This window comes from Chiloscyllium plagiosum, chromosome 2, assembly GCF_004010195.1.
Source record: "Chiloscyllium plagiosum isolate BGI_BamShark_2017 chromosome 2, ASM401019v2, whole genome shotgun sequence".
NCBI classification, from domain to species: Eukaryota; Metazoa; Chordata; class Chondrichthyes; order Orectolobiformes; family Hemiscylliidae; genus Chiloscyllium; species Chiloscyllium plagiosum.
Genome location: NC_057711.1, coordinates 67,590,330 through 67,603,696, shown reverse-complemented (window position 1 = coordinate 67,603,696; position 13,367 = coordinate 67,590,330). Strand labels below are relative to the sequence as shown.

At 42.0% G+C, this 13,367-nt stretch overlaps 1 protein-coding gene across 1 annotated transcript; it reads left to right on the top strand.

Annotated features, from left to right (window-relative positions):
• The first annotated feature begins 395 nt into the window (after positions 1-395).
• On the top strand, positions 396-11,724 carry LOC122557322 (kinesin heavy chain-like). Its single transcript, XM_043704905.1, is given in 3 exon segments — positions 396-425; positions 11,105-11,459; positions 11,462-11,724. Coding segments are annotated over 3 exon segments (648 nt in total).
• The last annotated feature ends 1,643 nt before the right edge of the window (positions 11,725-13,367 follow it).

Genomic DNA, 13,367 nt, shown 5'->3' with positions numbered 1-13,367 from the left:
ATTGGAGGCAGCATGCAGAGTTGCAGGAGGATAATAACAGTAGTGAAAGGAAGAGCACCTCAACATATAATTGGGGATGATGATAGAGAATAGGAAAGAAAGGGATAATGTGGGAGGTCATCGACAGTCAGCACCACCCTCACATCATCTGGGGGACAGTGCACTACAATGTCTGGCATGATGATGTGGTGTACTTGGAATTCAGGGTGTAAAATAGGGAGATAGGTAAATAAATGTGTTGGGTGCAAATGTGGAAAATATCAAAGATGATGGGTTGACAGAAGGGCAACCAAAAAGTTAAATATGAGCTGCTGAGCCTGTAACATATTCTATGAAGCATGATTGCAGTTACTTTCCATCATTGTTGAAATTGCAAGTGCACAGTTAAGATTAAGATGGCTGCCACCACAACCAGAGTGGATGAAGTAAGTGTTTAATTCTGTGAGGGAGGGCGGTCTATTTTCATGCGATGAAAAGGCCTTCAACTGGCTACAGCATTAAACAAACACTCACTCAAGGACATTTGCTATCACAAAATTCTGTATGCAGACCTCATGTCTTGACCTATATTATCGGCAGAAAAATCCTGGCTTCAAACACTCTTGACCACATCATGCAATGTTATCAATCAATCCTGCTAATGACTATGAAGCACAGGCAGTACTTGGAGGCCTAGAATGATTCTCTCTAGTTGTCAAAGTAGCAATCATCTTCTAAGATCCATAGCCTGCAGAGGCTGCGTTGGCTGTTGCTTTACACCTTGGACCATAAACTATCTACACCTTCTGCTGCCTTTCTTGAGTAATGGAGGGGTTTAGGGTGGAGTGAAAGGCCTTAATTATTGCTGCTATATAAGCAACCTCATACTGTATGTGTACCAAAAGGTTTGAGCGACAGATGTCTGAAACAGGGCAAGGATGTCCAATGACCATGAGAGGCATTCCATTGTCCTCCCTCTCGAAAGAAACTGTTGAAATGTTATTTGTATATGCCGAGACTGATGAATGATAATGCTACTGAGGAGTTGCTTTGTTTCTGATATTGCCCACATAGATTCATTGAAACTGTCCCCAGTGGATCTAGCGCAGTAGCTGTGGTCGTTATTTTGACTGCAGTGATAAGGGCTACTGCATGACAGGTTAAGGAACACATACATCCACAAGCTCAGGCATAGCATCAACTTCCAGTGGACATCGAGTCAACCTTGAGCTTGCAGCCATAGGTGCCTTCATAATGCAATGAAGGTGCAGGAGAAACATAGTTGCTTGTTTTCCATTGCATGCCGTATGGATGAGAGAGGATTGATGCCACTCTGAGGTGGAGTAAGAATAACATGTACTGACCAGTGTATTTTCAATGTAACACCTCCATTCATAAGGACCAATGAGGGACACAGGAAAACCCCTCATAATTAACGTTCCTGGCAGGAGATGTCTGGGGCTTCATATTCATATCATTCTGACAGAGGACAGCATTCGATCCTCAAGATCTCTGTTTGAAACAATCTGAAGGGTGTATTCAGACTATGGGATGGATGATGGAAATCACAGCATTGTGATGATCAGATCAGGACATTCTTCAGATAGAACAGCTCCTTCAGCATCCTACAGCACAGCAGCATCGGGCAAAGGAAGACTTCTTTGTCGTAACTGTTCAATGGAACTGAGCTGTGTGAAATTATCTTTCACTTCCTAAAAATATTTTGATGCAGCTGAGGGCCTAATTGCAAAGCCAGTTCAATTCTTTGATCTTTCCATGTGGTACATGCTATTTAATTTAAAAAATTACAAATCAATGAAAACCTTCACAACATCTGATGCACTCTCAATTAATTATGACAAAGTTTCATACCACGAGGGGTGCAATGGAAAGGAAAACTAACACTCAAACAGGGTTAGAGCATTGTGTAGGAATGGCTGGTCTCTCTGCCTTCATTCTTGTAGTTGCAGCTAAAATGATTTCAGCTTATGGAACTGATGATGAAAATTGAACAAATCTTGAAAAATGTGGTCAGACACTTACAATTCATTGTTACCCATGTCACCTTTATGCTCTCTTCTTTCTTTCCCTCTTATGACATCTAGGTGCAGTCCCCATGCTCCAGAATTGGGTTAGAGGGAACAGTGGAGAAAGTTGGCCTTAGATGGTGCAAACCTGGGGCATTTGTGAGTGAAGGGCCCTTACGTGCTGACTGTGTCCTGCCCAGAGAGAGATACAATCACTTCAATAATTCCCCAAGGAGTTGATAGAAACAGGCAGCATGGAGATGGAAGGCTCTGGAGTGTCCTGAGAGAAGACCTGGGAATCAGCTGGATCACTATTGGCATCATCCTGTTTCCCAGTGAGGAAAGGGCTGCCTGGATTGAGATTCTCCTGTTGCCTTGCATTGGTTCCAAGCACCAATGGCTGGAGTGATAGAGTGCAGGTCTATTCATGTATCCAGCCAACACTGAAGGTGTTGTACTTGGCTCTTCGTGGCAGCTGCCAACCTATTCATTGAGGCAGCCAGACCTTGCATGCCAGAGGCAGCACTGTTCAAATAGCTTTGGCGGAGTCCTCCAATCTTTGAGTCTGTTTGCCCACTGCTTCCATCAAATCCGCCTATTGCTTTGTATCTGGAAATGTGTAATGTTGAGCACCACAGGATCCTGGTGCTGAGCAGGTGTCTGATATCTATATGTGGGTTGAATGATCATGTTACTGGAGAGTTATTATGTTTCTGATATTGCCCACATAGACTCATTGGAACTGTTCCCAGTAGATCCAAATACAATAGCTGTAGTAAAATAAAGCAAAGAACTGCTAATGCTGGATATCTGAAACAAAAACAGAAATTGCTGGTTAAACTCAGCAGCAATGGCAGTATCCATGGAGAGAAAGCACAGTTAACATTTCAGGTCAGTGGCCTTTCCTCAGGACAAATTGTGTCTGTTGATCCTTCCTCAGAACTCAGAACACACAGTTCTATTCTCCCAATAACAGTTGTGCTCAGGGCTGCTGCATGAGTGGATGAGGAATATGTGCATCCATAAACTCAGGAGTTCTTCCTTGACCAGTTGCTGGAAGATGGCAGTGCAGCGCTCACCAGAATGTGCTACTAACACAAATCCAGCAAAAATACCCCCCAAGGTGTGAGTATCTGATCTGGTGGAGAGTGCAAGAGACAGTCTTGCTGATCCATCCTCTGAATGATCTGTGTATTATTTCTAAGAGGTGGAGGGGATGTCTTGCAGAACCAGCTCCTTGGTGATGGAGGCCGTATAGATAACACTGGTAATTATAGAAGACAAATTTTGAATGAGTTGCAAAGTAGGATTAGAATTTCAGGCATCTTAAGAATTTCTACACAGTGGCAGTACTGGGAGAGCAATACTGGATAATGAACCATGCTTGTCTGCCTGTATATGAAGGTTTCAGCATCACCACATTATGGTCCACTCCCATGAAAGTGAGGTTCATCTCCTCATAAGGAGTGAGGAGGCAAATCTCAGGCACCCTGCCACCTGTCTTGGCTCTTTGAATACTATTCTGGATAATGTTGACCTGGAATGAGACAAATGGAGGGATTGAGTGAAATGAAAGTGCATGCATAGTTGTTAATGCTGGTGTAGGTGAGGGACAGGTAGTGGGATGGCCCAAGTGAGTGAATAGGCAGCACAGTGGGTCTGCAAGATTGTAATGTAGGAGTTTCGGCTGGGTGAGAGCAATTGAAGGGAGTCGTGTAATGTCATGATATTACATGACACAACATGTAACGGTGAGAGTGGCAGACCATGAGCCTTAGTGGGAAGGTGGTGCAGTAGTTGAATGAGAATGAGTGTGAGATTGGTGGTACACTGGACAATGAAGAAGGTCACCTAAGATTAGAAAGAGTCCTTAATCAATTGGGTCAATAGGCTAAAGAGTGGCAAATGGAGTTTAATTTGGATAAATACGAGGTATTATATTTTGGGAAAACAAACAATGACAGGACTTATATGATGAAATGTAGGGCCTTGGGCAGTATTGTAGAATAGAGAGACCTAGGGAAACATCTTCATAATTCTTTGAAGTTTCCATCACAAATAGGGTGGTTAAGAAGTCATTTAATGCGCTTGGCTTAATTGCTCAGTCCTTTTGCGTATAGGAGTTGGGACGTTATGTTGAGGATGTTTAGGACATTGGCGAGATTTGTTCTGGAGTACTGTGTCCGGTTCTGGTCACCCTTTTATAAGAAGGATATTTTTGAGCTGGAAAGGGTTGCGAAGAGGTTTACCAGAATGTTGCTGGGAATGGAGGATTTGAGCTATAAAGAGAGGCTGGATGTTTTCACTGGAGCATAGGAGGTTGAGAGGTGACCTTATCTAAGGTTTATAAAATGACGAGGGGTATAGATAAGGTGAATGCAGGTGTCTTTTCCCTGGGCTGAGGGATTCCAAGACTAGGGGGCATTTCAAGGTGAGGGGTGAAAGATTTGAAATGAATGTGACAGACAATGCTTTTACCCGGAGAGTGGTTCATGTGGGGAATGAACTTTCAGAGGAAGTGGTGGATGCAGGTACACTTACAGCATTCAAAGACAATTAGATAAATCCATGAATAGGAAATGTTTGGAGGGAAATGGGCCAAGCGCAGGCAGGTGCGACTAGTTCAATTTGGGATTATGGTCAGAATGGACTGGTTGGACTGAAGGGTCAGTTTCTGTGCTGTACGACTCTATGGCTGTATAACAGTGTAGTACTATTCTCGCAGAGCTCAGAGATGGTTATTTACTGCAATGTTGGGCAATTCTCTGGATTGTGGACACTACATTGATCTGGGTGGCAACTTCAGACCAGGTCTTCCTGTATCCTCTGGCAGTCCTGAGGAAAGAGGACATCCTTTATTTGCTCCACCATGTCCATGAGGATCCCTAAGTCACTGTTTACGAAGTGTGGAGCAAACATGTCTTTTCTACCATAACTGTTAACAATTCACAGGAACCACTCAGGGCAACTTTGGAGTGATAGCATTTGGCCTAATGCACAACTGCTTTTTAAAAATGGCACTGGGACCAGGAGGACTGAGAGATCCTGGCAGTTGTAAATGCTTCTGCCGCTGGGTGAGAGGAGGACTGTAAAGTGGGGTACCATAGATGTGTTGTGCAGAGCCAATGAGGCAAGCTGCAAAAAAAATGGCTTCAGAATATTTGTTTGGGCTCACGGTAAGAGCCCCTCCATGAAACTTACCAAAGAACACTCAGCCCACATATGGTAAAATTTAGCTTGTTGTTTTCATCCGGCATAATTAAATGAGTCTGTGAAATTTCACTTTATGTGAATTTATCGATTTTTCGATTGGTAGAGAGGAGTCTATGCCAGTATGCTTCACAAAAATGCAAAAGAGAAAAGCAGAACACAGGATGTTCAATTCTTTTTTATATGCTGGGTATTTGTTATTGGAAATGGTTAAATGCTACTTTCAGGAAAACCCTCAGTTGCACTTTGCATTAAAAAACTCAAAGAAATAGAGTCAGAATGTCTTGTTGCTTTTGATGACAAGTGCTATTCGTTAGACCTGCTCTTTACTTTGATTTCTTTTTAAACTTTCTATGCCAAACTGCTGAAAGCACAATTTGGTAATATCATATTGAGGGGAAGTGAAAATCTGGGACTTCTGTAAGCAGGGCAAGCAATTGTGTAACTCCTACATTATTAGATTGAGGGCTTGTGAATTAGAGAAGCCAAAATAAAGATTAGTTTAAGACAAAGAAAATAAAGAGACAGATTGGAAGAAAATAAATAAAAGTTTAAAATATTGTATTTCCTGGAATCTCCAGCAACAATTGAAGCCTGAAGCAATGAATTAATCTTTAGGAACAGAGATGTGGCTTGGTAGTAATTACATCATTAAAGGGATACGTAGACTTGGAATTGCTTGACGTAGCTTTTTGTGGCACAGATGGATGTACATGGAATAGTGTTGGTTAGATGGGCTTCAGATTGGTATGACAGGTCGGCACAACATCGAGGGCCGAAGGGCCTGTACTGCGCTGTAATGTTCTATGTTCTATATAACTAAAGAACAAATACTGTCTGTTCAATACGTTTCAATGATGAGGTGACCAGCAAGATGCCTTTTTCATGATGCTAATAGCAGAGTTACGCAAGAAACTTTTAAATATGCATGTGTAACTGCATATTTTGAACTCCCCGATATCATTTTCACACAGCTAACAGTGAGTGCCATTTGCCTCACTATTCTTTTGAAGGCAAAATCTGCTTAATGAAATAGTAAATTGAGCTATTTTAAAGATTTTATGATACATATTGCTTTTGGGAAGAGAAATATATATCATTTTTCACCCTTTTATTTATGAAAAATATTGGAACCATGCAAGGAGGTTTTGGTACTGAAGTAATGCCTGTTCGATATGGATTTTGTGTTAAGTGCTGAAATACATTTGGGAACTAGAAATTTATTGCAGTGAATAGTTTTTACATTTGGACTCTTTTATTAGTCCACAAAAACTGCACGTATCTATTACAGTCTTATCAAAAAGATTTTGTTTTACTTTAGAGATCAGAAAAGGGCACACAGGGGTAAGTCAAAGCATGCACATTAATTTTGTTTTATTACTTCCATGGATTAAAATTTATTGTTGCACAACTGAGGATTTCTGGAGATCCAATAGAAGCAGCTTCAGGCATGACTTAGAAGCTATATGTAATTACCTTTCATTAACCTGAGCAATCATGTGTCACAGGAGAAGGCTGTGTTCCCTGTTGATTTCCACATGCATCAAGATCCAGCATTATACAACAAGAAAGTCACCATTAATAATATTTTAGAAAATATAAATTCATTATTCAACATCAAATTGCTCCAATATTTAATTAACTTCCTGATCTGCTGCTGTTTGATTTAGTTTTGCAGGCATTAAACCATGAGCTCTCAACATTTATCTGCAGCTTCTAAGATTAAGTTTGTTGCAGAATTATTTCCTAGAGTTTGGCAGATGACAACTAACTAGCGATAGTGTGCTGCAGAGCAGCAGCACTGTTCAGCATATTATCATGATAACAATTCAAAACTGAGCTGTGTGCAAAGAGATGGGAAAAGATACTAATTGGTTGACTTGCTGAACAGTAATTGTTACAACTAGAGAGAGGTGTTATGGGATAATTTCACCCTCTTTTTTTTCTCATTCTTCACGTTGTTTGCGACAAGATGCATATTTTAGTAGGGTTGTTTTAAACATTGTTTGTACTGTGCACAAATGTCCAACAGAGAGCCCAAAGGTCAGAGTCTGCTCACTAAACATTTATGCTTGGCCTGCCAACCTTTCATAACCTGTGCCAAAATGCCAGACATCTCACTAAACCTTTATTCAAAATATAGCCATACGAAAGTAAGCTAATTCATTTGTCTACTCAGTTGAAGCTTTTTGAGAAAAATGTGCATCTGTTTTGTTGCAATTAATAATAAGTTAAATATCTAATGTCTTATTTTTCCTGATTATGCTCAATGGTCCCCTATGAGTGATAAACAGTTAAATCATTTCCCCCTCGCACAAAAAAGGATGGACGTAATTGTTTTAAAGGATAGAATCATATATGCTTTTTGATAAAGTTAAACAAACACACGAGTGGGTTGAAGTAGGACCTTGGAGCCTATGGACAAAACTTTCCAGTCAGAAGCAGGAAGGCTGGCAAAATGGTGCAGGCAGGTAGGGGCAGCGAAGGGGCAGTACTCTCACTCTATCATTTTTGCGAGTGCCAGGACTGTCAGTGGCTTGGCTGTCCAACAGGGTGCCAATTGAGCCATCTTAGTAACCAATTATGGACAACTCGACTCTCAGACATTTTGTCAGTTCTGCAGCAGAGACTGTACAATCTCATGAATCCCAACTGTTATAAGTATCTGAAACTTGAGGAATCTTGGCTAAGAATTGTGGAGTTAAGGTCAGAAGTGTCTGCAGAGAGGATGATGTTTCTTGGGATGGCAAGTTTCAGTTATGAAAAGAGATTGTACAGAGGGGCATGGATAGCGTAAATAGACTAGGTCTTTTCCCTAGGGTGGGTCAAATCTAGAGAACATAGGTTTAAGATAAAGGAAAAGATTTAAAAGAGACCTAAGGGGCAACTTTTTCACGCAGTGGGTGGTACGTGTATGGAATGAGCTGCCAGAGGAAGTGATGAAGGCTGGTATAATTACAATATTTAAAAGGCATCTGGATGGGTTTATGAATAAGAAGGGTTTAGAGGGATATGGGCCAAGTGCTGGCAAAAGGAGACTAGGATTAATTTAGGATTTCTGGTCAGTATGGACAAGTTGGACCGAAGAGTCTGTTTCCGTGCTTTACATCTCTACAACTCTATGACTGAGGTTACTTTCCTTCGAGCTGAGGAGTTTGAGAGGGGACATGATTGAGATGTATAAAATAATGTGGGCCATAGATAGGATAGACGGGAAGGAAGATTTCTCCTTTACGGATGGATCAATGACCAGTGGCACAGATTTAAGGTAAAGAGCAGGAGGTTAAGTGCAGATGTTCCTCTGAACCCATCCGGTGTTCCTGATGTGGTCTTCTCTACATTGGTGAAACCAAACATAAACTCAGGGAACGATTCGCTGAGCGTCTCACTTGGGCACATAAGAGTCAGCCTGACTTCCCGATCACTGCCCATTTCAATTCCCCTTTTCCCCTTCTCACTCCCTCTCCTACACGTCCATCCTCGGTCTCCTCCATTGCCACAGTGAATCAGACTGCAACTAGAGGAACAACAGCTTGTCTTCCTCCTGGGCAGCCTACAAACCAGAGGACTCAACATTGAGTTCTCCAATTTCAAATAATCTTCCCACCCATTCCCTGACTCCCTCTCCAGCCCTGCCTCGTCCCTTCCATTCCACCTACTGCCCCTTCCTTCCAGCTACCAACCGGATTCATTCCTCCCATCAACCAACCAGGTTGTACCTACCATTTGCATTCACCTATCACTACCTCACCATTCCAATCCTCTCCCCTCCTATAACCCTCCCCCTCTCTTCATCTGCAGTTCCCCCACACCTACACCCATTCCTGAAGAAGAGTTATACCCAAAATGTCAACTTCTTCACCTCCTGATGCTGCCTGGCTGGCTGTGCTCTTCCAGCCTCCAGCTTGTTTCCTTTAGATTCCAGTATCTGGAGGTTTTTTTTGTCTCCACTTCTTCCTCTGGCAGCTCGTTTCATATACTCACCAATCTCTGCATGAAGATGTTGCCCTTAGGTCTGTTTTAAATCTTGCCCCTCTCACCTTAAACCTATCCCTCAAATTCTGGACTCCCTCATCTCAGGGAAAATACCTTGTCTATTTACCCTATCCATGCCCCTTATGCTTTTATCAACTTATAAAAGGTTACCCCTCAGCTTCTGACACTCCAAGGAAAATAGCCCCAACGTATTCAGCCTCTTCCTGTAGCACCAACCCTCAAACTTTGATAACATCCTTGTAAATCTTTTCTGAACTCTTTCAAGTTTCACAACATCCTTTCTATAGCAGGGAAATCAGAATTACATGCTGTATTCCAAAAGTGGCCTAACCAATGTCCTGTACAGCCACAATATGACCTCCCAACTCCTGTACTCAATGCACTAACCAATAAAGGAAAGCATACCAAACGTCTGCTTCACTATCCTAAGTCACAAAACTTTTCCTTTTACAAGGGTACTGTGCCCTTGAGTTTTTTTCAGAGAGCGGGTAATTGGCCAGCCTCCAACTGGGCTGAGTTTGAATGGTTTATTGGGGCCCTTTTTGATAATGTCTCTGGCCTAAGGCTCTCATGTCTTAAACAATAACCAGTATAATCCAGGGGACATGGCCAGCTCTCTAGCTGCACAGGTCAATTCAGTTCAGAGATTAGTTGAGTCAGGGTCACAGTTGAAACTGGAAATGCTCTCCCTTCTTCTGCCCTTCTGACTTTGTAACCTGTAAGCCTTTTGTGTCATTTTGACTCTTTGTGCTAAGGGGTCTGTTTATTGGGATTGTTGCAAGTATTTTGGAACAGCATCATTAAGTTATGATAGTCTGTCGGTTTTTGGATAGGATAAGTTATTCCAATATTCTAATTTCGGATCATTGTGTTTCCTTCTGTAATTTTGTAAATAAATTCTGTTTGTTTAATACCTGGCAGTTGGACCAGCTAATTCACTCCGGGAATATTCACTGTACATTTACCTGAAACAAATAGCAAAGTTATCATCTGGGCTAGTTGCTTGAAAATGTTTTGAGGGGTTTTTACATTCTGCCCTGATTTGCCTTTCCAAAATGCAGCACCTCACATTTATCTAAATTAAACTTCACCTGCCATTCCTCAGCCCATTGGCCCATCTGTTTATGATCCCATTGTAATCTGAGGTAACCTTTTCCACTGCACACTACACCTCCAATTTTGATGTCATCTGCAAACATACTAACCATACCTCCTATATTCACATCCAAACCATTTATAGAAATGTCAAAAAGCAGGGGACCCAGCACTGATCCTTGTGGCACTCCACTGCCTCCCGTCTGAAAAATAACCCTCCCCTACCATCCTTTCTCTTCTACCTTTGAGCCAGTTCTGTAGATCATAGAGAAGAACTTACAGCTAATTCTGAACTTATAGAGGATGAGTAATTGAGTCATAGAGATGTACAGCATGGAAACAGACCTTTCAGTCCAACTCATCAGTGCTGACCAGATATCTTAAAAGCCAGCATGTGATGTCAGAAAACCCTGTGAACAGCAGAGGAGCTGGAGCTGAGGAGAAGTCTCTGGTGCTGGTGTGAGATTGCAGAATGAAGCAGAAGATGCTGAACCAACAAAGAGCATTATCCATCCTGCAGAGGCAAAGAATGATCTTGAGAAATTATTGCATCAATTGCGAAGTACTGCTTTCTTCCTTATTTTACTGAAATAGCAGATTAATAACCCACGGTTTCCAGTTTATTTTTTCCTTTAAAGTGTTATGTTTTCTAGCTAGTACATTTTGCATCAGTGACTGCTACCATGTTTAGCTCGAGCAGAAGGGGAGCTCCTGCATTGCCTGCCTTGGATATATTGTTTTCTTTTACCTCCCCAGGGACCGTGTTACTGTCGAAAGACAAGAGATGGTAAACCCAGCCAAATGCAGAATCAGTGTGTCAATTCAGGCCACTGAATCCAGTTGAAGTCTTAAGAGTAGACCTGTTCATCCAGAAATTTAAAGGCAATGACACCTTCAATCTTTTCTGGCAAGGAAAACCTTTTATGTTTGACAAGGTGTTTTCTCTGAACATGGCCCAGGATCATGTTTATAATGCGTGTGCCAAACATATTTTTAAAGATGCCCTTGATGGTTGCAATGGAACTATATTTGCTTATGGTCAAACAGCTTTTGGCAAAACACACAGTATGGAGGGAAAGCTTCATAATCATTGGCAAATGGGCATTATTCCAAGAATAGCATGTGACATCTTTGATCGCAGCTATTCTATGGATGAGAATTCCATATTAAGGTTTCCTACTTTGAGATCTACAAGGACAAAGTTGGGATTTGCTCAGTGTTTCAGAAAGCAATCCACAAGGATAAAAATAGAGTATCATTTGTTAAGGGTTTTACGGAGAAGTTTATCTCTAACCCTGAGGAGGTATTGGATGATGTTGATGAAGGAAAGGCAAACTGTCATGTAGCTGTCGCCAATGTGAATGAATACAGTTCTCGAAGCCGCAGCATCTTTCTCATTTGTACTCATTACATTTAAGAATGATGCAGAGATGCTGGTGTTGGACTGGGGTGAACAAAGTCAGAAATCACACGACACAGGTTGTAGTCCAACAGGTTTATGTAAAATCACACGCTTTCAGAGAGCTGCTCCTTCATCAAGTGCAGTGACTTCATCTGATGAAAGAGCAGTGGTCTGAAGGCTTGCGATTTCAAACAAACCTGTTGGACTATAACCTGGTGGCATATGACTTCTAACACTTAAGAAGTATTCACAAGTGCATGTGCAAAGCCATGGTATTCAAGGCTATGGATCAAGTGTTGGAAAATGGAATATGAATAGGTGGCTGGTTTTGACCAGTATAGATGTGATGGACTAAAGGGCCTTTTTCTCTGCAGTAGATCTCTTTGACCTTCTGACTATGAACATTTTGTCCCTGGATGCAATCACACTGTTCAGGCTAAATAATGCATGATTTGATTTGATTAATGGTTAGAAACTTGAGAATATGGCTGTTAGTCAGGAAGACAAAATGACCACAGATTCAGTGTGAGAGGAGTCTCAGCCTTTGCCCTTGTACAAGAGCCCCAACAAAATTGGGATTGGTTTGGATGCTTAATAACGATTGCATGATAATGGACAAATTGAACTTGGCAGTGTGGGTAAAAATCTTTGAGGAGAAAGTGAGGTCTGCAGATGCTGGAGATCAGAGCTGGAAATGTGATGCTGGAAAAGCGCAGCAGGTCAGGCAGCATCCAGGGAACAGGAGAATCGACGTTTCGGGCATAAGCCCTTCTTCAGGAATGGGGAAAGTTTGTCCAGCAGGCTAGGATAAAAGGTAGGGAGGAGGGACTTGGGGGAGGGGCGTCGGAAATGTGATAGGTGGCTTGACCTCTTTCCACCTATCACATTTCCGACGCCCCTCCCCCAAGTCCCTCCTCCCTACCTTTTATCCTAGCCTGCTGGACAAACTTTCCCCATTCCTGAAGAAGGGCTTATGCCCGAAACGTCGATTCTCCTGTTCCCTGGATGCTGCCTGACCTGCTGCGCTTTTCCAGCAACACATTTCCAGTGTGGGTAAAAGGCCATTTTAGTGAGAGCAAGTAGGGGGTTAAAGTGTGTTCTTTATGGCTGTTATTGGGTGCTCTGAAGGGTGTGCAGCCTGTTCACTGTCAAGGAGTGAGCAAGAGTAACAGTGTTTTCAGACAAATGTTTAGTCATTAACTCTCCACACATCTTGTTTCTTTACTGTTTCACCAATAGCTTGCTTGGTTTTTAGCCCCAAAACCGTCTTTGTTCCTCTTTGGCATGGCTGCAGCTATTGCACATCTCCTTCCCAAAATCTGTCTGTCTAGTTGATCCTGAGAGTTGCTGAGTCTTGCAACAGCAAGATCAATTGCTTCCTCCTCTGTGTCCAATTATAGCTTTCACCTGACTTTTAATAGGTTATAACCCGGATTCCTGTCCTACAAGAATTGTCCAGTTGGGCCTGTCTCTGGGCAGATCTGGTAGGAGGTCACATCCCCCTCTCCAAACTATTCCTTTTTTTCTTGAATTAATACCGCCAGTTTAATGTATTACTGTACTAAAAAAATGTTGGTGGTCCCAGCTATAGTGAACAAAACCCTACAGACCTTCTTTCAGTTGCTTATATTAAAATACAATGAACAAGTGTACCTGAA